The sequence below is a fragment of the Chelonoidis abingdonii genome, chromosome 2, assembly GCF_003597395.2.
Source record: "Chelonoidis abingdonii isolate Lonesome George chromosome 2, CheloAbing_2.0, whole genome shotgun sequence".
Taxonomy (NCBI): domain Eukaryota; kingdom Metazoa; phylum Chordata; order Testudines; family Testudinidae; genus Chelonoidis; species Chelonoidis abingdonii.
The window spans coordinates 16,976,887-16,999,559 of NC_133770.1; the positions used below are offsets into that span (position 1 = coordinate 16,976,887).

General features: G+C 44.0%; 2 protein-coding genes across 5 annotated transcripts in view; one reads left to right on the forward strand and one right to left on the reverse strand.

Moving 5' to 3' along the window:
* NUB1 (negative regulator of ubiquitin like proteins 1) overlaps positions 1-13,976 on the forward strand; it is a 37,021-nt gene extending 23,045 nt beyond the window's left edge. Inside the window, exons 9-16 of the mRNA XM_032778480.2 lie at positions 598-704; positions 1,502-1,688; positions 4,171-4,278; positions 4,487-4,639; positions 6,279-6,425; positions 8,911-9,012; positions 9,815-10,007; positions 13,243-13,976. Of these exons, the coding sequence (XP_032634371.1) occupies positions 598-704; positions 1,502-1,688; positions 4,171-4,278; positions 4,487-4,639; positions 6,279-6,425; positions 8,911-9,012; positions 9,815-10,007; positions 13,243-13,406 (1,161 nt within the window). The 3' untranslated portion in view covers positions 13,407-13,976. The remainder of the gene's footprint in view (positions 1-597; positions 705-1,501; positions 1,689-4,170; positions 4,279-4,486; positions 4,640-6,278; positions 6,426-8,910; positions 9,013-9,814; positions 10,008-13,242) is intronic.
* A 4,472-nt stretch (positions 13,977-18,448) lies between these two features.
* The window catches only part of WDR86 (WD repeat domain 86), a 38,560-nt gene continuing 34,335 nt past the window's right edge, over positions 18,449-22,673 (reverse strand). The window contains exons 6-7 of one of the 4 annotated variants that reach the window (XM_075062181.1): positions 22,543-22,646; positions 18,449-22,255 (exon numbers count right to left, since the gene is read on the reverse strand). In XM_075062181.1, the coding sequence (XP_074918282.1) occupies positions 22,235-22,255; positions 22,543-22,646 (125 nt within the window). In that variant the 3' untranslated portion in view covers positions 18,449-22,234. Of the gene's footprint in view, positions 22,281-22,542; positions 22,647-22,673 lie in introns of all 4 variants that reach the window. The other 3 variants (XM_075062180.1, XM_032778613.2, XM_032778620.2) reach the window with 3 other exon arrangements.

Below are 22,673 nucleotides of genomic sequence, written 5' to 3' on the forward strand. Positions count from 1 at the left end.
ACATTGCAAGAAATGGAAAATCACCTTAAGGATTTTATTCAGTGCTGAATACAAGACGTTAAAGGTACAGGAAGAAATCTTGTAGAATGTTTAGATAAAGTAATGTTGTTATTTATGATGCCGTTCATTGTCATAGTGCAAGAACCAAAAAGTTTTCAGCAACATTCACTGTCATTTAGTTTAGTAGAGTTGAAAAATTAAGATTAGATTTTTGGCAAGTGACTCATGGGTTATTTATCACCTATAAATAATAGAGTTAGTTGGTTATTTGTGAACACTGGCCCGATGCTGTTCTGTACTGTTATGCTCAGTAAGAGACTTATCCTGTTTATGAGTAAATTCTTGAAAACATATTTAGGGTTGCAGTGTAAAAATGAATGCACAATAAAGCAGGTGAAATATGTCATGTATCAATAGCAATCATTGTTTTCAATAAATTGGACAACACATGGGTAGATGGGTGGGAAGAAGCATTAAATGATGGGAGATAAAATGGCTTGATGGAATGTTTTTCCATGGACAACAAATAATGTAACATATTTCTTTTTAATTGTGAATGTAATAAGGGTTTAATATCTTCTTAATCCATTTTCATAGTCCCTTCTATTAGCTATGGGTTATCATGAAAAAGGCAGAGCATTCATGAAGAAAAAAGAATATGCTGTAGCACTGCCATTCTTGCTGGACGCTGATAAACACTTCTGGTAAGAACCTTTCTGAATTTGTCATGTGGCTTTTTAAGAGTACCAACCAGTTATGGGAACAGCATAAGTCATACCACACAGCGTATGTTTTACGTCAGTGGTTTTCAACCTTCTGTCATTTGCGGACCCCTAAAAAGTATCAAATGAAGTTGCGGCCCGTTTGGAAATCTCAGATAGTCTGCAGAGGCCATGTTGAAAACCATTGTTTTATAGTAACGACAACCACTATTTTACATGGTATTCTTCCACAAGCATGCCACTAGTGGGCAATGGTTGATAAAATTGCTTTACTCTAGTCTAATGCAGCCTCCTTTAGTGTCCAAAAAAGTGGTGGTCTCCCGATATGCTTCTGATATGCCAACACATTCTGAGGGAATTTCCAAGGAGCACAATTTGGATCTTTACATGCCTCCAATGAGGATAATTGGTTTCTATACCCTCCCAAAAGGTTAGGGTGTTATAACTCCACTATACTTTTAAAACTGCAGTATCATATGTAGAAACAAGATAAAGTAAAGATAGTGTAGATTTAAGTCAAATGTAATATACCATAATCTGATATACCAGGAACTGTCATGACATGAGAGCAGAGCATATTATTCTGATAAATTAAAAAGTAATTTTGTATGTTACATTTATATCAGTGTGATGGTCAGACTGTAAAAATGTTTGGAATGCACATGATATGTGTGTACACACTCACAGACGTTTTCCTTTTCACATTGTCCTGTCCCAGTTCTTCAACACAGTAGGGAATGAAGAAGCAACTTAGTTAATATTTTATTGCTGTTTTGCAGTGATTGTGGCAATGAACTTCTGAATACAGTTGATAATTATGCAGTGTTGCAGTTGGATATAGTATGGTGCTACTTCCGCTTGGGACAGCTGGAATGCCTTGATGATGCAGAGAAAAAGCTCGCCACAGCCCACAAATGCTTCAAGAGGTGTTATGGGGAAAACCACGAAAGACTTCTCACAATAAAAGTATGCTGGCATGATTTTACTGAAGATGGGTTTGTTTTAGCAAATATTCGTTCATTATTCCAGTATTTCATAACTTTTTTAGAAATGTGAAGTACTCATATGTCCCCTTTAACCTTTACTTTTCACTCTTTCCAGATGTGTAATTGTCAACACTGTAAAAGCATTGGACATGCATTGTGAGAATTCAACATAGCTGCTTTCCCCACCTCACTGTATTGTTAATGACATTTTCTTCAAACTGCATCACATTTCTGTCTGATGGGGAAATAATGTTACCTGGCTAATTCAGTATATATATATCACCTATGTTGAAATTCCTTCATAGGTATTTTATATTTAGGGTGACCAGACGTCCCAATATTATCGAGATCATCCTGATATTAGGGGCTTTGTCTTATATAGACAACTATCCCCCACCCATCCCCCGGTCCCAATTTTTCACAGTTGCTATATATATTTTCACCGAGTTACATTTTGAACATGCACACTGGCAGCTGTCTAGTGGATAGGTCATTGGACTGGGACTCAGGAGAACTAGGTTTTGTTTCTGGTTCTGCCACTGGCCTGCTGGGTGACTTTGGACCAGTCATTTCATCTCTTTGTACCAAAGTTTCCCTGTCTGGAAAATGGGAGAAATTATACTTCCCTCCTTTGTAATGATCCTTGATATCTATTGACAAAAAAGAAAGGTGGTGGTGGTGGTGGTAACATGTTGCTCTAGTTGTTGATCAGCATTTGAAGACAGTATTCATATAAATTGGTTAGAGGCTTCTGAAAGTACTGCTTGAAGTAGTATTAAACAAAGGAAAATATTTAAAAAATGTAATTGTTACCCTAAAATTGGTCTCACATTTTGTAGCTTTCTTCTTCTACTCCAGTCTTGAATTATTTGAGGCCTGGCATCATGAGTTTAAGAATAAAGGAGTAGTCTTTCACTGCAGTACCACGGTTAGTCACACAGTTTTCATTAACAAAGGAAACAAGGCTGAATCTTCTCTCAAAAACACTAACTCCAATACACAAGCATTTAGCAACAGGAGACTGATTCTGCAGGCTTCAAGGGAGTTTATGCAGGCATGCGGCAGGGATGACCAGATGAACCAACAGACATTAAAGATCATAGAATCATAGAAGATTAGGGTTGGAAGAGACCTCAGGAGGTCATCTAGTCCAATCCCCTGCTAAAAGCAGGACCAACACCAACTAAATAATCCCAGCCAGGGCTTTGTCAAGCCAGGCCTTAAAAACCTCTAAGGATGGAGATTCCACCACCTCTCTAGGTAACCCGTTCCCATGCTTCACCACCCTCCTAGTGAAATAGTTTTTCCTAATATCCAACCTAGACCTCCCCCACTGCAACTTGAGACCATTGCTTCTTGTTCTGTCATCTGCTACCACTGAGAACAGCTTAGCTCCATCCTCTTTGGAACCCCCCCTTCAGGCAGTTGAAGGCTGCTGTCAAATCCCCCATCACTCTTCTCTTCTGCGGACTAAATAACCCTAGTTCCCTCAGCTTCTCCTCATAAGTCATGTGCCCCAGCCCCCTAATTATTTTTGTTACCCTCCGCTGGACACTCTCCAATTTGTCCACATACCGTCTGTAGTGGGGGGACCAAAACTGGACGCAATACTCCAGATACTGGTGGCCTCCAGGTATTGGTGTCCTCACCAGTGCCGAATAGAGGGGAATAATCACTTCCCTCGATCTGCTGACAATGCTCTTTCTAATACACCCAATATTCCGTTGGCCTTGACAATGAGGGCACACTGCTGACTCATATCCAACTTCTCATCCACTGTAATCCCCAGGTCCTTTTTTGAAGAACTGCTGCTTAGCCAGTCAGTCCCCAGTCTGTAGCAGTGCATGGGATTCTTCCTTCCTAAGTGCAGGACTCTGCACTTGTCCTTGCTGAACCTCATCAGATTTCTTTTGGATCTGTTAAAGTGAATTCTTCCAGCAGGAGGATAGATCAGGAGAATCTTTCACATAATATTGCGATGGGAGAAGATACTCATGTTCATAAATAAATATATTTAAAAAACCAAGAGTATCGTGTGTGTGTGTGTGTGTCTTTGTGTGTATGTGCATATGAAGTGGATCCAAAAGAGAATCAAATTTGAAACTTTTTAAAAAGTTTCTTCAGTTTTTATTTTAATTTTATATAAAATGGTTTTCTTTGCTTCTCAGTCTGTTTTCCATAGCATAGTGCACTATGTAACAAGATTTAAATAGTTTTTCAGACCTCGATCCTGTTGTTGGATCCCTGCACCTGGGTGGAATCCCACTGACTTCAGTGGGGCTCTGCCCATATGGATTTGACTGCAAGAGCGGGTCTAGTGTCTAACTTTCACATGCACAAATCTGTAATCCTTTTAGAATGTAAAGTTTTTCACCTGCTTGTTGAGTGCCATGACAGTTAGCATCGAATGGACTGATGGTCTGTTATACGCTAACTTTTTTCTTTATTGAAAATTTCTTTAGGGAAGTTCTGGAAGTGAGAAAGTTTTATTTCTAAGGCTTTACCTCCTTCAGGGAATAGGAAACTATCATAATGGCAAAGGAAAAGAGGCTATTGAACTTCTTCAGAAGGTAAGGCATTGTACCGTGCAGCACATCACATTATAGGAACTCATTTGGAAACAGAGCTCACATGTTTTGCCTGATCTTGCATTCCGTCTCTTCTCTATTCCCTCTCCTTCCCACCCCCTCCTCCACCCACAGGGAATTTGGGAAGGAACCTTTAATATATATGCTAGTGGTGGAGTCTATTTGATTGTTCTGTTCTTTCTACATATAGGCAAATGGTTTGTATCAAGAGCTCTCCATAGATCCTGAAAAAATCAATAATTTGTTACTCCTGGGATTCTCTGCTCAGGAAGCTCGTCTTGGTCTACGAGCTTGTTACGGGAACCTGGAGGAGGCTGCCAGTCTTATTACCAGCAGAAGAGAGGTACGGTGCTGGGAAAGTATTAAACAGACCCTTGAACAGGTCTGAGTACTTATGTTCCAGAATGTATATCTTACGTATATATTGAGACATGAGATAAAGCCAAGGGCTTTCATCAATTCTGCATTGGTATTCATGGTGAAACTGAACAGTTTGCCATATGTTGTTGCAAGTATGAAATAAAAATTGAAAATTCTAAGGGGAAAATTCTCTCCTACATGGCACAAGTGTGCAAGACCTGAAGAAGTAGAACTGCCATGATATTGAAGAGGTACACGAGGATACTTTGCATCAGTTTTTACCACTTAAGTGTGCTCTTTGGGAGCACAGCTGGGGAATCCAAACTACATAGATTTACCAGCCAAAACTCCCATTTCAGGGTTAGCTGGTATGACACCTCAGAGGCTGCAGTTGTGGCCACAAAGTAGCTACTCACGCTGCTGCACATTTTCACATTGGATTGGGAATGTGGGGGAGAGGAATATTTGCTTTGTAAGGAAAGGGGGAGGATGGGAATGTGGCACAATATCTTTCTAATTTTAGATAGTTATTTAAACATTGATACAGGAGTAGTCTAGTGGAAAGGGACTGAGCTGAACTCCTTGGTTAATTTTCTGGCTCTGATACTGATTATCCAACCATGGGCAAGTCACTTGACCTACCTATGTACCCATCTGTAAAACTAATAAAATATCTACCTCACAGGGATTTTAATATACTTCATAAACTCAGGCCTGATCCTGAGAGAATCCAAAGCATAAAAAAAGCAAACATTCTGGGATGTATTAGCAGGAGTGTTGTTAGCAAAACACAAGAAGTAATTCTTCCACTCTACTCAGCGCTAATTAGACCTCAACTGGAGTATAATTTCCAGTTCTGGGCACCATATTTCCTTCAAGATGTGGACAAATTGGAGAAAGTCCAGAGAAGAGCAACAAAAATGATTAAAGGTCAAGAACACATGACCTATGAGGGAAGATTGAAAAAACTGGGTTTGTTTAGTCTGGATAAGAGATGACTGAGTGGTGACATAACAGTTTTAAAGTACGTAAAAGGTTGTTACAAGGAGGAGGGAGATAAATTGTCCTCTTTAACCTCTGAGGATAGGATAAAAAGCAAAGGACTTAAATTGAAGCAAGGGCAGTTTAGGTTGGCCATTAGGAAAAACTTACTAATGGTCAGGGTTGTTAAGCACTGGAATAAAATGCCTAGGTCGGTTCTGGAATCTCTGTTATTGGAGATTTTTAAAAGCAGTTTAGACAAACACTAATCAGGAATGGTCTAGATAATACTTAGTCCTGCCAGAGGACTGGATTAGATAACATCTTGAGACCCCTTCCAGTCCTACCATTCTATGATTCCATGGGCACAGTATGGCTACAAAATGGTGAATTAGAATTACAGCGTTTGCTAGTGTGTATACAACCTTATATTGGAGGAGGGAATGCCTCTAAAGATCATTGAGCAGCACAAATTTCTTTAAAAAAAGTTTCCTTTCTCCCTGGAAGATTTGTAAAGATTAAAAAAATGTACAGAAGAAACCATGTATGCATCTATCAAAGAAGTAGTGGAGCCATGTTCTAGTCAAAAGCTGACAGTATTCATATACAAACTTCATGCTTTAATGACCCTGCTTTTATAGGAAAAGGCACAAATAAGGAGAGAGGAGAGAGCTAAAAGGAGGAGGAGATTGGACGATATAACTACCTTGAAAACTATGGGCTATTCAGAGCGAGCTGCTAAAAAAGCACTTCACCAGGCACAAGGAGACTTGGACCGAGCCTTTAAGGTAAATCACTTTTAAGACTGGTACTCTCATATGGTAGACCTTTTCCACTGGAAGCCATAGAAATTCAGCTGCCAAAAATGCGTTTTGTAGACATTTTCTTTTTCTCTTATTGACTCACTCTCTAAACTGGTGAATCAGGGTGTCATGCTGTGTGGAGCGTCCCATGAGCAAGAATGCCACCCTTTGAGCAGTGTGATAAGAAGCAGGGCACAAACCCCAAACTGGTTTTGAGTTCTATATTTATATTTCACCAACAAGTAACAAGTATAGACTCCTCAGGCACTGTACAGCCTTAACATGGAGTCACAGACAGTCCCCTTGGCCATGCTGATTTATTTTGCCCCCTAGGCAAGCTTGACTTTGTGATAGATGGTCACTTTACACAAAAGATCACAAAATATTCAGGTTACTCCTAGTGCCAAAGGACCAGTCACTTACCCCAAATCAATTTGCACCTTAGATCTCACACCAAAGAGCACGCTTGTAGCCAGCCCTGTAACAAACTAACTAAAGGTTTATTAACTGTGGAAAAGAAATAAGAGTTATTAACAAGGTTAAAGCAGGTAAGCATACGCACACAAATAAGATACAATCTTAAGTTCAAAAGGTAATAGAAGCTTCTATAATAAAGAAGCTTTTATTCCATTGGGGGTAACCCAAGCCAAGCAGCTTGGGGATCTCTTGTTTATGTTTAGAAATCTTTACCCCTCAGAGTCCATAAAAAGACCTAATTCCTTATGTTCACAAATTTTTATCCTCACCTCCCTAGCATCCAAGCTGATGAGACAAACACTTCTGCGTGTAATCTCTTCATGAGTGGGTTGGGGGAGCGATCGACAAAATCTTTGTTCTACAGTGGCCCATTTGGATTCAGTAGTCCTTCCTGGTGGGCAGTAGATAACACATGTAGGAATCCAGCGTTTTGCATTAGTTGACATTTTTTTTCCTGTTTGGTGAGTTATGTAGTTTCAGGACAGATATTTTACCGTTACAGAGGAAACACTGAAGTAGCACTTTATAGCATGGAATACAGATAGTATAAGTAGGATTAATACATGCAGCAATCCATGAAGTCTAAACATATCCTATAACAATTATATCTGTTTAACTGTAGTAACTCACAGTGGTCAGTGTTCAGTGGGTCTTGGGGCCCGGGCTTGGGCCCTTGGCATGAGCTGGCACGTGGTCTGCCAGCATCACATAGGCTAATCTTTTTTTTAAACACAAATGTTTCTTTATGTATTTACCAAGATAAACACCTGTCCCAACTTCTAGACACTTTTACAAAACTTCTAGAACACAAGGGATACAAAAAATAAATTCAGCAGGCTAGTCTCATTCACATATCAAAGATTAACTTGCTAAAAGACTAAAACGCACTCCTGCCCCCAACATACCAGCCCTCATCCAGTTCCCCTTCCAAGAAAGCCCTGAAAGCCAACAAATTATGGCTACTCTGGACCAAGGGGAAAATGAAAAACAAAGTCAAAGTCAGACGGATTCCAGTTTGAGTGTTGCTGTGGTAGTGTACTAGGAGAGGAAGTCCCAGCTAGGTAAGTCACAGCCAACATCTTAAACAACCTAAAAACTAATAGGCAGCCAATGCAGATTCATAGAGCTTAGGACCAGAAGAGGCCAGTTTGATCATCTAATCTGATGACACTAGTGTCATGTTCTCTCTCTAAAGAAAGGATGACTAGTAGCATTTTATTTAGACAAAGGCTAATACATGTGGGTATCCTGTTTTCTACATGTACTTTATTATAGGACACTAACTTTCAGTTTATGGACGTTTTCATATCAGAAAGAGTAGACAAACTTGGACAGAGGTCAGACAAAATCAATAAAAAAAAAAAAAGATTTTGGGGCAGGTCAGATTGATTTATGTGGAAAGAACACAATAAAATATTGAAACTTAAGCCTGATCTACACTAGGGGTGAGGGGGCTGGGGCAGGGGTGAGCTAAGTTGGTCAAAGTTACTCAACTTCAGCTGCGAAAATAGCGTAGCTGAAGTTGATATACTTAGAACTACTTACCGCCACTTACCTTCACTGCAGTAGGTCAACTGCTGCCACTCCTGTCAATTCCATCTACGCCTCTCCGGTGGAGTATCGGAGTCAATGGGAGAGCACTCAGCAGTCGATTTATCATATCTTTGCTAGTCTTCAATTGTCTTTTAGTATGTGAAGGGTATAAACTAGATTCCTCTCTCATTGAGAGTAGTACAAGTGGGCAGGTACTAGGAATTCAGGCTGATGATGTAAACACTGAAACAGTCTTACAAGGCAAGGGGTGAAAGACCCAAGATACAACGTGACGTATCACAAGATATGTAAGATAAATTTACTCTAGGGAACCGTATGGTGAGGTATTAACTACATGAGCTAATGAGTCTTTTCCAGCTTCTGTAATTATGTGTAGATCTCTTTTGAGGAATACTACAACCTTCTAACTTACACTGATCACTGTCTCTTTCTGCTCTAGATTCTTCTTGATGAACCTCAGTTACTCTTGCTAAATGATGATGATGATGCTGATCCTATGGCCCCACACCAGTTTCAAGTTCCTAAGGAAAGTGTTGACCAAGTAAGTTACGTTTTTTTTTCTTAAAGATGGAGTGTAGGGTAGGTTTGGGGTTTTTTTTTTTTTTTAAAAAATTAAACCAGTTTAATTCTGAAGGCTCATTTCATCCCATTAGCTGTTTAAACATACCATGTTAGATCTTCCTTTGCAAAGCCACAATCATGTTCTACCCCGCCCCCCCGCCTCCTGCACTCATCAAATCCCCACTGATCTTCACCTACCACTTGATGCAAAGTCACGCATTCTACTGAGTAATCCTGGTTGTGAATGCAAATTCTAGAGGCCTTGGGTTCTTCTCCTCTGATATAGCGGAAGTAAAATTCTCTTTTAATGTTCTGGCTCAGAGATTAGAAATGAGACTTAAAAAAAACAAACCCTAAACATTTTGCAATATTTGGAGGAGTCAGAGAGAAAACACTTTGAAGGCAGCTGCCCTGCTCTAGTGCTGTTCAGTAGTCAGTGTGATGTCACCAACTGAGCACATGCTGGGGTATCTAAGTAAAGCTGGATAACTTAGAATATCAGAGTCGGAAGGACCAATCCCCAGACAGATTTTTGCCCCAGGTCCTTAAATGGCCCCCTCAAAGATTGAACTCACATCCCTGGATTTAGCAGGCCAGAGCTCAGACCACTGAGCTATCCCTCCCCCTCTCTGTCAGTACATGCCAAAGAGGATGACAGCACTTCAAAGAATCCGTAATAGAAGAAATAAACAGGCACATTCAGATGGCTGATGTTTGTACAGCCTAGAGTGTTCCACAAGTCAGTCTCTCAGACTAAGGGTTTTTTGTTGTTTTTTGTCTAGTTGATGTACATGGGTTTTAATCGCGAGTCAGTAGAGGAAGCTCTGAAAGTCTTTCAGGGCAACATCCAGTTAGCTGCACAAACACTTGCTCATTATGGAGGGGTTCTCCCTGTTCAGTTGCAGCTGTCACCCGAACAGAGCACTCCATCAGAAGAATCCATTTCATCAAAAGATTCTCCTACAGAGTCTGCAGGTAAGACTTGTGGCATGTAACAAATATGGAGGGAAATATGATTGCTGAATATTGAATATATTGGATGATTACCTTGAATATCTCAAGAATCACTCAAGCTTTTCGTAGCATAGTGTCTAGTAGATAGCTGTTATTAGGAGCAGGCTTTGGGCTGTGACAATGTGCTGTCTACCCAGCAACAATAAGGAAAAACAGAACACCTACTAACCAGCTGAGTGAGAGAGAGAAATGCAGTCCATAGCTGCTAGGAATGAAATGACTGCTTTAAAACTGCAGCTCTTTATCTCTGACATATTTAAGGGGCAGCATTCAGAAAGGTGGGCTGGGAAAAGTTTTCCTTTAAAAGGGTCACTTTGCCCTGGAGGGGAGTTAGTAAAGACTAGGAAGATGCAGTTTGGTGTTGTGCCTTCCATGACTTCAGCACAGAGTGTTTGTGTTAGCTTGTTAGATGCAAAACATCTGAAAACAAGCCACAGAAATGCTTGTGTGTTTGAATCTCAGTGCTGAAGAATCTCTTGCCCCCTACACTCCACCAGTAACACCAGCTTCCACCATCCATTTGTACAATGATCCTTTCCTCCCTCAAATCCTTTCTTGAGACCTTTCATTAATGGCTACATGGATGGCCCATGGGACTTGCTGACGTCTAGTTACCAAGCTTTTATTTTTTGTAAAAAGTCTCAGAACAATCAGTCTGAGCCTACAATTGGCCATTTTAAACCTCTGGTACAACTGTAGGCTTTGTCCTCCTTCCCCCTTCCATTGGAGTGTTTGTTACACTCACCTGATGTGACTTGTCTAAGTTAGATCGTAAGCTCTTCAGGGCAGAAACCATGTCATCTTGTGTGTTTGTACAGCGCCTAGCACTAGGGGAGCCCCAATCCTGAATGTGGCCTTTGGGTACTGCCATCATGGAAGCAATAGAACGCTATGTACTTAATGTGAGATAGGGGCAGAACAGTGATGAAAATGGCACATCCTAATTAAGAGTACACCTCTACCCCAATATAACGCTGTCCTCAGGAGCCAAAAAATCTTACCACATTATAGGTGAAACCGCGTTATATCGAACTTGCTTTGATCCACCGGAGTGTGCAGCCCCTTTCCCCCTCCCCGCCCCCGGAGCGCTACTTTACTGCGTTCTATCCAAATTCACGTTATATCGGGGTCGAGGTGTATGTCTATGCTTAAAATACTGTAGCGGCACAGTTGCAGTGCTGCAGCTGCACCACTGTAACACGTCAACGTAGACACTTGCTACAGTGACGGGAAAGGTTCTTCGGTTGCTGTAGGTAATCCATCTCACCAAAGAGCGGTAGTTAGGTCAATGGAAGAATTCTTCCATGCACTGTCTACAGTGGGGGTTAGGTCAGCCTAGCTACATGTCTAGGGATGTTAAAAATCCACACCCTCACAGATGTAGCTCTGCAGATGTAAGTTTTCAGTGTAGAAGAGCCCTAAGAGCTGCTCCTTGCTGAGGCCTATCTCAGGGAGTTCAAGGACTAGAAATGTTACTACACCCTGTGCAAAGGAGGGGTGAGAGCTTATGTAAGTGGGGGAATGGTCCCGCTATTGTGGGGAACTTTCCTGGTTTCTGCACCACCTCGGTGAAGTGGGCTAGCAAAAGGATCTGAGTCCTCGCTCCCACTTCCTTTACCGAGAGGCCTCCCTGCCCTTGAAGACTCCCTTTCCACTCTCCTGTCTGGCAGAGTCCTCGTAACCCCAACAAAGCTGGGCCCAGGATTCCGGGGGGGCTCAACCCCCAACCTTGCTGTGGTCACCCAGGACAGGGGCTAGGGTGTCCCCACTCCAGGGTACTCTCTTTGCACAGCGCACCTCCCTGACCCATTGATCACATCATACAATTTAAAGCAAATACACGTTATTTAATTAACAATTAATTTTAAAAAAGAATAAGGAAAAATGGGAAAGGTTAAAGGAAAACACATCACCTGCTCTGTGGCAGGGACCATCACAAACAGTGTCTCTGGACATCAAGGCACTTCTCAGTCTGTTCCTTGTAGGTCCCAGGCCTCTTTCTCAGGCCCTGGCTGTGCTGCAGGGACGCTGCGGGTTGGACAGTTGCTCTGGTGGTGACCACACTCTCTCAGGCTCTGGATGGCAGGACCCTTCTCCCCAGTGTCTCTCCTGCTCTGTCAGGGTTATGATTCCCCTCCAAGTCTGGCCTGCAGAGCCTCTTGGCTGAGGCGTCTCCCTGTGCTGGGCCTACTGCCCAGGGTCCCCCTCGCTCTCCCCAGCTGCTCACCGCACCCAGCTCCGGACTGTTCCAGCCCCAGCTCCACATTGCCTCAGCACGGCTGCTGCTGCTGCTCTGCCTTCAGCTCTCTGGGCTGCTTCTCTGGCCTCCCTGGCTCTAGTTGCTACAGCTCTGCTCCCAGGCCAGGTCTGCTCTGCAGGCTGCTTCTGTGTGTCTCTCTCAGCTCTCACCTGCTTCCTGGGCTGCTTGTCTGGCCCCTCTGGATCTGGTTGCTGCAGCTCCCCTCCCAGGGCAGGTCTCTCTCTCTGGGCTGTGCTCTGGCTTTGGAGCTGCAGCTCTGATCCCAGCAGCTTAGCTTGGGCCCCTACTCTCACCTTAGCTCAGCCCCCCTCTGTCTGACCCAGGCAATTTCAGCTCACACAGAGGATGGGACCCACCCTGGCCTTCTATCTCTTTGATTAGCCTGCCCGCCCTGTCAATCAGGTTGACCTGGAGCATTGGCCTCTCATCATTGTTCCTGGGGACTGTCAGTCTAAGGGTCCTGATTTGCCATCGATCCCTCCCCTTTTAGTGCTGGGAGCTAGCAACCAAAACCACTGAATGTTAGTAAGGGGATAACAGTCCCCTACACTTACATCATTTCTTCTTTCCTCCCTCCACTATCTCTCTAAGGTAGTCACAGTATAACCCAACTTATTGTCAGAAGGGACCATTATGATCATCTAGTCTGACCTCCTGCACAATGCAGGCCACAGAATCTCACCCACCCACTCCTGTAACAAACCCCTAACCTATGTCTGAGTTATTGAAGTCCTCAAATTACAATGCCACCTAATGTACCATTAAGGCTTTAAAAAAATTGGTGCATCTCACCCCGGATATCCTTTGATGCAATAATTTTAAACTAATTCTCCAGTGAAAGGTTTATAAAATTAGCGCGGTTGGCAAAAGAGAGTTTCGTGGGAAGTTGATTTTCAGAGAAGAGATGATTTGTTTTTTTGTTTTTTTTTTTGGTAGGTACTTCTAGTTCATCAACAGATGAAGACATGGAAACAGATGTAGTCAATGAAATCTTAGAGGATATTCCAGAACACGAAGAAGATTATCTGGATTTAACTCTGGAAGAGGAAGAACAGGTTATTAAAGAATACTTAACCTATATGCATGAGGAACAACCCTGAAATCTCATTACTCACCATTCAGTTACACAAAATTACTTTGGCTACATATCACATTTTGGACTCTTGAGTTTGAATTTAGATACCTATATCCTCAAGCTTATCTTTTGTCAAATGCCTTACATTCAGTTCAATTATAGATTAATTATTTAATTATCAATTCATTACAACAGTGCTCAAATTCTGCTTTTTTTTTTAGTTTATTATAATTTGTCATAATCAGATGAAGCAGAAACAAATATTTTTCTGAAAAACATTGTTTAGTAGAGAGTTGAATATATCTTTATATGGGTGTGAAATTAGCCCATTTAATTAATATAGCAAATAAAAGCATTTTACAACATTTTGCAGCATCTGTTTTAAAACAAAATCTACATTTGTAAATCAGAAACCTAGTTAATACATTTATAGAGCTGTCAGTTTACAAAACCAATTTCCTTCTCTTTGAAGTACTGTTTTCCAAAAATCACTTACAGATCAGTTGTGTATGAACTGATGATGTCTTTTCTTCTCTCTGTTCATGTCAGATGTTGCAACAGCAACTAATACAAATAAAACATATGGCACATCTTGCTTTTATTGAGATTTTTTTCCATACTTTATACATAAAAATATTCTTTTTAAAAAAAGGGCAGTTGGAAGCAGCTGGGGAGATCATGCCCCATCTTTGCCTCAGGGTGATGGGGCTGGTTTAAACACTTTTCTGTAAAAATTGATGTAGGGATGCATTTTGCAATTTATAATCACACAAATTCTCAACAAAATCACCCTTGAGAGCCAAAAGTGACCCGTGGACCATAGATTTGACACTCCTGTCTCTATCTCAATTTTTAGATAATTTAAACATGAGGAAGAAACAAAACACAGGACAGCTAATAAAGATAGAAATTGTGCCAGGCTCATTTCACCTGTCACTTTGCTGCCTTCGGAAATTTAGCCCAGTGTTCCTTCCTACTGCTCTTTATCTTCCTTTTGATTCTGACACTTAGCCCTCTTCTTTCTGGTGCCCCTCCAAATGCAACTGCTGAGTGGAGATGTTCCGTTTTTGAGATCTGTGGTGGTGCTGTAGCCCTGCTGGTCCCATGAGACTAGAGAGACCACATGCAGGAGGCAATATCTTTTCCTGGCCCAGCTTCTGTTGGTGAGAGAGACAAGCTTTCAGGCTTAAACAGACATCTTCTTAAAGTCTGGGAAACTGAAGAAGAGCTCTGTATAAACCCAAAAGATTGTTGGGCCAGTAAAAGATATTACCTCCCCCACCTTGTCTCTCCATTTTTGAGAGGCTATTTTGAAACAGAGAATGTAGTGTCATGTTTTCATTAACTTCATTCAATCAGTAGAGTCCCATCCATTGTGTCAGTCCATTTAAATGGCCGTACTTCAATGAAGAAAACAATGATTGGGAAAGGAGGGAATATGACAGCAACTTGTGGTGTTCATAGTCGTCTCTATCTAAACCCAGATGAAACTCCTTCAAAGGTTAGTTTACTGCCCAAGCTGTACATACAAATTATTCAGGGGTCTGTTAATTGATATGTGCTGGAATTCTAATGAATTAGCCTTCTCTGGAAAACACAAGGACAGTGGCACCCTATGGTCCTGTTAGAAGAAGGTGGAAACATGGAGCTATAGTTCGGTCCACCAGTATAACAATCTTCAAATTCCAGTATGAAGCATATTTATTTGATTTAGTACAAAGATTTCTTTTTGTCATGGCAAATATGGATCAGCTATTACAGCTCACAGCAATGGTGTAGACAGGAGTATTATTTGTATGGCTTTAATATTTGATCTTATTTACAACTTTTGTACACCAATACAATGGACAGTACAAAAGTTGTGTGCGATAGTTATGCATTTATGAGAATGCTGGTAGCGTACCAAAACCCAATAAACCATGGCTGGAATTAAACAAACGTGAAAAAGATCAGCCCCGGGACTACCCTAGAAACAAACGGAAGAAATATGATATCCTCCAGGACAGCTGTACAAAGGAAGGACAAGGAAGTCGTTTAGCCCTGAGGGATTTGGACTTGAGCCTGTGATGGGCTGAGAACCCTCAGCTCTTATTGAAACCAGTGGGAGTTGAGGAGGCTCAGTGCCTGGCAGGATTTGAGCCCTTATTAAATTGATACTATATTACCAGACAGCGCTTCCAACCAAATGATGTAGGTGGGGGTAGATGGACTCTATAGCTTGATAGAGTGCGGAACGAATAGCAGGAGTGTGCATTGAGTTTTGATGGAACTGTGCACTTCTCCTGCTTTGTGCTTTCCTTAAGTATTAAAGCTTTGCTTACGCAGGACAGTACACTTTAAAATGAAATGCTTGCCATAGAGAAATTTAAAATGTACTATTGAATGTGTAAGGTCATTCCAACAGAAACAGTTCCACCAGTCATGTAACTAATCCAAATGGCCCATGTGCAAATAGTGACTAGCTGCCACTGGCAAGTGACCTGCTGAGTAAGAATTACGAGTTGAAGTCTAAGTAATTTCAAACATATGTTTGATACTGTGATCTGCTTACAAGCAAGAGGAAAAACTCAAGTTACTCGTTCACCCAACTCTGATCCAAGGGATCATCATCATCACTATTTATCATTATTTCCCAGCACCATATGCTGCTGCAGGGCAGCCTGTTAAGTTCATATAAACATGTACAGTATTGTTTTGTTTCAAATTTCTATAAGGGTGGAGGTGCACTTTACCCATCAGAGAAAAAAATAAGCCTTTACCGGTCCTCCAGCCAGAACTCCTATTTATTCATCTGAACTGCTAACACACATCGGGGAGCTCACAGGCAGCCCATGAATAAAGTGAGCCTCCTGGCTGTTGAGGAGGGAAGCGATGAAGTGGGCTGTAGCCCACAAAAGCTTATGCTCAGATAAATTTGTTCATCTCTAAGGTGCCACAAGTACTCCTGTTCTTTTTGCGGATACAGACTATTACAGCTGCTACTCTGAAACCTATCTTATAAATGTGTCCCCCTTCCCTGCCCCCCAGCGACCAGTGGTTAGTACAGAGCTGCATAGCAAGATGGAGTAGTGGCTGACAGTGGTAGAATACAAGGCCAGTCCTGCTTGCGGGTAGGTACCTAACCCCGCAGTTCTAGATGTGTTCACACGTTAAGCTGGAAGTATAATTTCAAACTGGTGGAGACAGCCCCAGGCTAGCTCTGGACAAGCACGCTCAGGCCATTCACCTGGAGCTAGAAGGTACATCTCTAGCTTGAAGTGCAGACATACACCTAGTATGAATTAAACACACAAACTTCTGTCCCAGCCAACAAAGTGGTGGAGGCATCTGCTGGACATAGGCAACAACTGGTTTAAAAAAAACCATCTGCATAGAAAAGCAGGATGGTGCTTGTTTAGTCAAGCAAAAGGAAGGCTGAGAGGGGCAATGATTGTGCTCTATAAATACACTCCATGGACTGGGTGGGGCTAATAGCATGGTAGGTTACAAGCTAATTAAGCTAATAGACCAGGGGTTGGCAACCTTTCAGAAGAGGTGTGCTGAGTCTTCATTTATTCACTCCAATTTAAGGTTTCACATGCCAGTAATACATTTTTTACATGTTCTCTATAAGTCTATAAACTACTGTTGTATGTAACATAAATAAGGTTTTTAAAATGTTTAAGAAGCTTAATTTAAAATTAAATTAAACTACAGAGCCTCCCCCCCGACCGTGACCAGGACCCGGGCAGCGTGAGTGCCACTGAAAATCAGCTCGTGTGCTGCCTTTGGCACCTGTGCCATAGGTTGCCTACCCCTGTAATAGACAATCTTGGTTCAAGGGCAAATGGGGGCGGGGGTCAACTGGCCATGAATAAATTCAGGCTGGACATTAGGAGGTCTCTAAGCAGTAGAAGGATCAGTTAGTAACTTAGTTTATTTCAAGAACAAGCTGGACAAAGTTATGGGTGTAATTGTACGAAGGGGTTACTTGTGATGGGGGAGGGGGTAGGGCTCACATCCATGTTATGCTCATAGAAGCACATGATTCAGGGTTTCAGCCAGCCAGCTGGAGGGGGCTCAGGAAGGGATTCCCCCCCGCCCCCCAAAGTAGTCAGGGAGAGGTTGTGATTTTTTTGGTTTTTTTTTTTATATTAAATCTTCCTCCAATGCGTCTGGGATGACCCTCCCTCCCTCCCACTTCCTGCACCTGTCGCTCCTCAGCCTTGGGGAAAGGGGCGGGGGGAGGGGTGTCACTGTACAGGGCACTGCTCCCTCACACCCCATGCCCAGACACACACCCCAGCTGAGCCTCACTCCCCCCACCAAGCGCACGTGCGTGCACACACACACCTCCCCCCCGCCACCTGGATCATGTCAACAAGTGCCCCTGCACCAACCCGCCCACCCTAATGAGCCCCCAACTTGCTGCACCCAGACCACCACCTCCACTAAGCCTCACTCCCTCAGCCCCTGGATTCCCCTCCCCCCGCTGAACCCTCATCCTACCCACATTGAGCCCCCAAAGCTCCAGACCCCTCCCTTGGCTGAGTCCCAACCACCTTCACCTGGACACCTTCCCCCCCCCCGAAGAGTCCCATTCCCCCTGCACCCAGAACCCCTGCCCCCCAAGAAGCCCCTGTGCATCCAGATCTTCCACTGCTGAACTTCCTGTCTCCAGCTTGCCCCACACAGAACCCTCACCCCAGACCTGGATCCTCCACATTAAGTCTCTCCACATTTGGATCCTGCAAGGCAGAGCTGCTTGCCCCACAGCTGGCTCAGTGGCCAGGGCTGGGGACGCAAGTGAAAGACTGTGCGTCTCACTTACTGTCTTGGCACCTTGCATGGAGGGGCAGGGGCCCTGGAGTGCGTGGCAGGCATGGCTCTTGTGAGGGTTAGGTGCAGCCCCACTGCCAAATCTGGAGAGGGTACAGGGTGATCTCCTACCTTTGTGCAGCCAGGGCCCTGTGTCCCTGTTCCCCACCACCCCCACCATGCTACAACCTCCACATTTATTTATCGACAAATAAAATATGCAGCATTTTAAAATATTACATACAGAATTTTTATTTTTTTGGAGTAGAATTTTTAATTTTTTTGGCTCAGAAGTCCCTCAGAAGTAGTAGGTGCTTGGCTGGTTTTTGTTCAGGGTATAATTGATCACTATATGTGGTGGTGGAAAGGGACTTTTCCTCCAGGTCAGGTTGGCTGAGGGTGTTTGCTTTCCGCTGTAGTAGGTGGCTACCCAGAATTATCTGGGTCTATCTCAATCATTTCTCTGCCACTGCAGCACCTTGGGCACTGGTGCACCTCAGTCCCACCTATTCTCTGCCTGCAGCACATAACAGTCTCCTGTGGGATGTAATATTTCACTCTAATGTGGGGTGTTGGGTTTAGGGGGCTGGTCCTGGATGGCGTTGTGGGCCTGTGATATACACAAGGTCAGACTAAGTGCTCTGGCAGTCCCTTGAAAGCTGAGTATAGCTGTGCTGATCCTGTCATTGGGCAAGGATAGACTTTCACCACTTCATTTATGAGAGAGAAAAAAAGATAGGCTGTGGCAGCTTGTTTAAATACTTCTAGGACAACCCTTACCATATGAGCACCTGCTACTTTTCCCCACAGGGTGAGGCAGCAGGCTTTGACCCAAGGACATTTGATTCCCAGTAGCCATCTCACTGCTTGCACTACAGGAACAACTGATGGCAATGTGGGGTGTTATGCTTGTGGCCCAGGCACTATGTGAGGGGTTCAGTATGGCACAGGCTTTGACCCAGTTTACACATCTATCTACTAGAAAGGATTAGAACTGTAGGAGTAAGGCTGCCTTGGTTGCATACGGTGCATTGGGAGGAGAGCGTGGTAACTGTTAGGTTGAGCCAAGCCCTTACAGGCAGTGTGACTGAGAGGTGGCAGGTACTGCGCTACCAGAGAGCTAGGTTCTGTTTATTTGTAAAACGGAGGATGTACCATTCTTCTGTCTCGGGGGGGGGGGGGGGGAGAGGGGGGGTAGGAGGGGATGAGATACCTCGCTCACTAATAAGGGTTGTGAAGAGCAACAGCTAGTGAGAGCCAAGAGGTGAAAACAGGGTGTCCCGGCTCCCAGCACAGCATGCTTGTCCCAAGGCTGCAGTGTATTTTGTGGCTTTATCAGTCAAACTCAGCAGTTTAAAGAGTTGAGATGTTGCCAGTCATACAACTGCAGCAGGCAGGACATAAGAATTTAGGGACCATCCTGCTTCACCAATAAGAGACTTGACTCCAGCCCATCTAAGAGGGGAAAGTGAGGGCATGTTTGTAAAGTTCACATGATTTTTTTTCCCTCTGCTTTTCCCCTTCCCCTCCCTTTCTGCCTGCCATTTGTCTGCAGCCAATCCTATGTATGCAGCAAGCAATTACAAATAAAGGATTCAGTTTCATCTATAGATGCCATGTGTTTATTACCCATTCACAAAGCGTATTACAGCATTTATCTGCCACAATACAGAATAAATAAAGCCACAAAAATAAAAACACATGGTTAAGTATCTGTTTCATTGATTCTACAAAGTGTGCTATATCTATAAGGACACGAATATTTATGGCTCAGTGATTATCAAGGCACAGTGAACCTGGTAGAGATGAGTGCGACACTCCTAAATTTAGATCAGCAGTTCTCAACCTGTGGCCCAATTAGCACACAGCTGCAGCCCAACTGTGTGCTAAAAATAATTCAAACTTTGTCATTCTGGTCTGGCAGGGGCAGGGCAGGCTGAGGGGCAGACTGCATCATGCAGACTGCTGGAGCGCTCCTGCCAGCAGGGGGCAGGTGAGTGCCTCAGGGAGACAAGGGGTGGGAGAGTGGGTCTGTGAGTAGGTTTCTGGAGGGGGCTCTGGGCAGTGAGGGCATGGGGGAAAGGGAACTAGGCATTTGCCAGAGTGCTGCAGCACCCCCAGGTTTGGGGGGGGGGAGCCTCCACTCTTGGTTCCCCTTCTTGGATCCTGGCTGCCAGCCTGCGCTAGGGGCTCAGCTCCTGGCCCTGAGCCAGGGCTCCCAGCTGCCTGGCCCCACGCAGCAGCACTCAGGTCCCAGCTGCTATCCAGCCCCACATGGCAGGGTCTGGGTCCAGCTGCTGCCCAGCATACACCCAGGGATCGGCTCCTGGCCCCACGCTGGGCATAGGGGACTGTGGGCGGTTGGCGGGTGCACTGTGGTTCTCAACTTGCGGCCCCTGTAACACACTGTGGGCCACAGAAACAGACTGAGAACCATTGATTGAGATGCTTATCCAAACCTACTGCATCCCTTTCCTTCACGCACACCTAGGTGATCTTTAACAATTTCACTCTAGATCTTTATACACCACCACCTTCCTTCCAACAGGTCCCCACCTTCTTCCATGGTAACATGCTCTTCATTTCAAAGCCCATATGGTCTCCAGGCACTCTCTAGATTTTGTCTGGCTTCTATGTCACCTGTCATGGAATTTGTAGCACCACTGACAGATTCATGAGCTGTGAAAGGAGCTCAGGCCCAGCAGTGAACAGGGCCTCTGGGAGAGAGTGGGGGAGGGAGGGGCAAGTGGGACAATTTGCCCCAGGCCTAGCAGGGGCCCAGTGAGCCCTGGCCCAGCAGCGGTCCAGGTCTTTGGCAGCATTTCGGCGGCGGGGGGCCCTTTAGTGCTGCCGAAGACACAGAGCGACTGAAAGGCCCCCTGCCACCGAAGACCCAGACCACCGCCGGGTGAGTACAAGCGCTGCAGCTCCCCTACTTTGCCCCAGGCCCCCTGAATCCTCTGGGCAGCCTTGGCAGTGAAGCCAGAGAGATATTGGGTGGCTGCATTCACTCAACTCCCCTCGATCACATCCTTCAGAACCAGCATCCTTACATGAAGCCTGTTGTCCCACAACAAAGAAACAAAACCCTCGCGCCCCCACCCCCGACCTCCCCAGGGGAACTCACTGCCATCCTGCTCTCCTACTCGCGCTGTATGGGGAGGAACAGGCCTGAAGTTCAGGTTGGTCATTTGTTGGGGTTTTTCCAAAGCCCATTTAAATCTCTGCTCTGGTCCTCTAAGCTCAAGCACCAGAGAGACTTCAGGCATCTGTGTGCCTCAGCCAAACTCTCCTACACTAAAGTCATTCAGATCAGTGAGAGGCAAGGACATTATAACCCCAAAGGGAGCTGAGAAAATTCAATTCAGAGTCATCCTGCAAGGCAGCTTTCACTTGCACATTCTGCTCCATCGCAGCATGTTGTAACAGGCAATAAGAAGGGGAGGGAGCCTATTGGCTCATTACTTATTCCTGCCTCTCCTCCTGTCAGGGACCGGCGTGAGGCAGCAGTGGGGTCAAATACCACTGTACAGGAAGGTACTGGGAAAAGGAGTCTTAAATACAAATGATAATTACAAACAAAAATATAGGGGAAGGCGTATTTCATGGACTGCTCTCCACAATGGCGCCTGACCCCATATTGCCCTGGTCTGTAAGTCATCCACACAAGTTTCCTTTGCATTACAATGTACCATGAGATGCTGTGAGACATCAGTAATATTCTGAAGAGAGGCAGTTTCATGAGTCATATGACTGGGAACTCTGGATTGAAACTTTGGGCAATGTAATTTCCCACCTCTTCCCAAGGTTTGGCTTATCTGCACCCAAGGGCACAGAAGATGGCTCAGTTTTTCCTGTTTGACAGACAGTTTGTCCCAGGCAATCACTTTAGTTCAACAGCCTCAAGTTCCCCATTCTCCTCTTGCACTGTGCAGCCAACTCTGTTATTGAAAAGACGAGACAGACTTCCCTTCTGAGAGCTCTTGCCCGGGACAGACCGCTCCTTCTTCAGGCAATGCTTGTTTCGCTTGCAGATTCCTTGTACGTCCCAGATCCTTAGCGTGCCATCGTGGGAAGCTGTGTACAATAATTCATTGTGAATCTGGAACAATAGGGTTAGACTTAATCCCATACTGCATATTTCAGAGTCACCACAATCAAAATGCAGCTTGGAAGTAAACAGGAGGCTTAGTTCCGTACATTTAAGGCCCAGTTCCCCATTGCATGTCAGAGCACCTGGCAATCCAAGAGTTCTAATGCTCAGGTAACTGGTCATGTCAGTTTCTACTGAACATATGGAGAAATCTATACTAAAATGTGCTGAGCTGGATGTTGAGTTTTTCAAAGTTAAATCCCCTCCTCACCTGAATGCAGTTGATGATGAACTTGTGTCCTCGGAAGATCCTCTGCAGGACTCCTGTCTTTGAATTGAAAGCTCGAGCGCAGGCATCACCACTTCCTGTAAACACTAACACAAAGGAGCAATGAGGTCTTT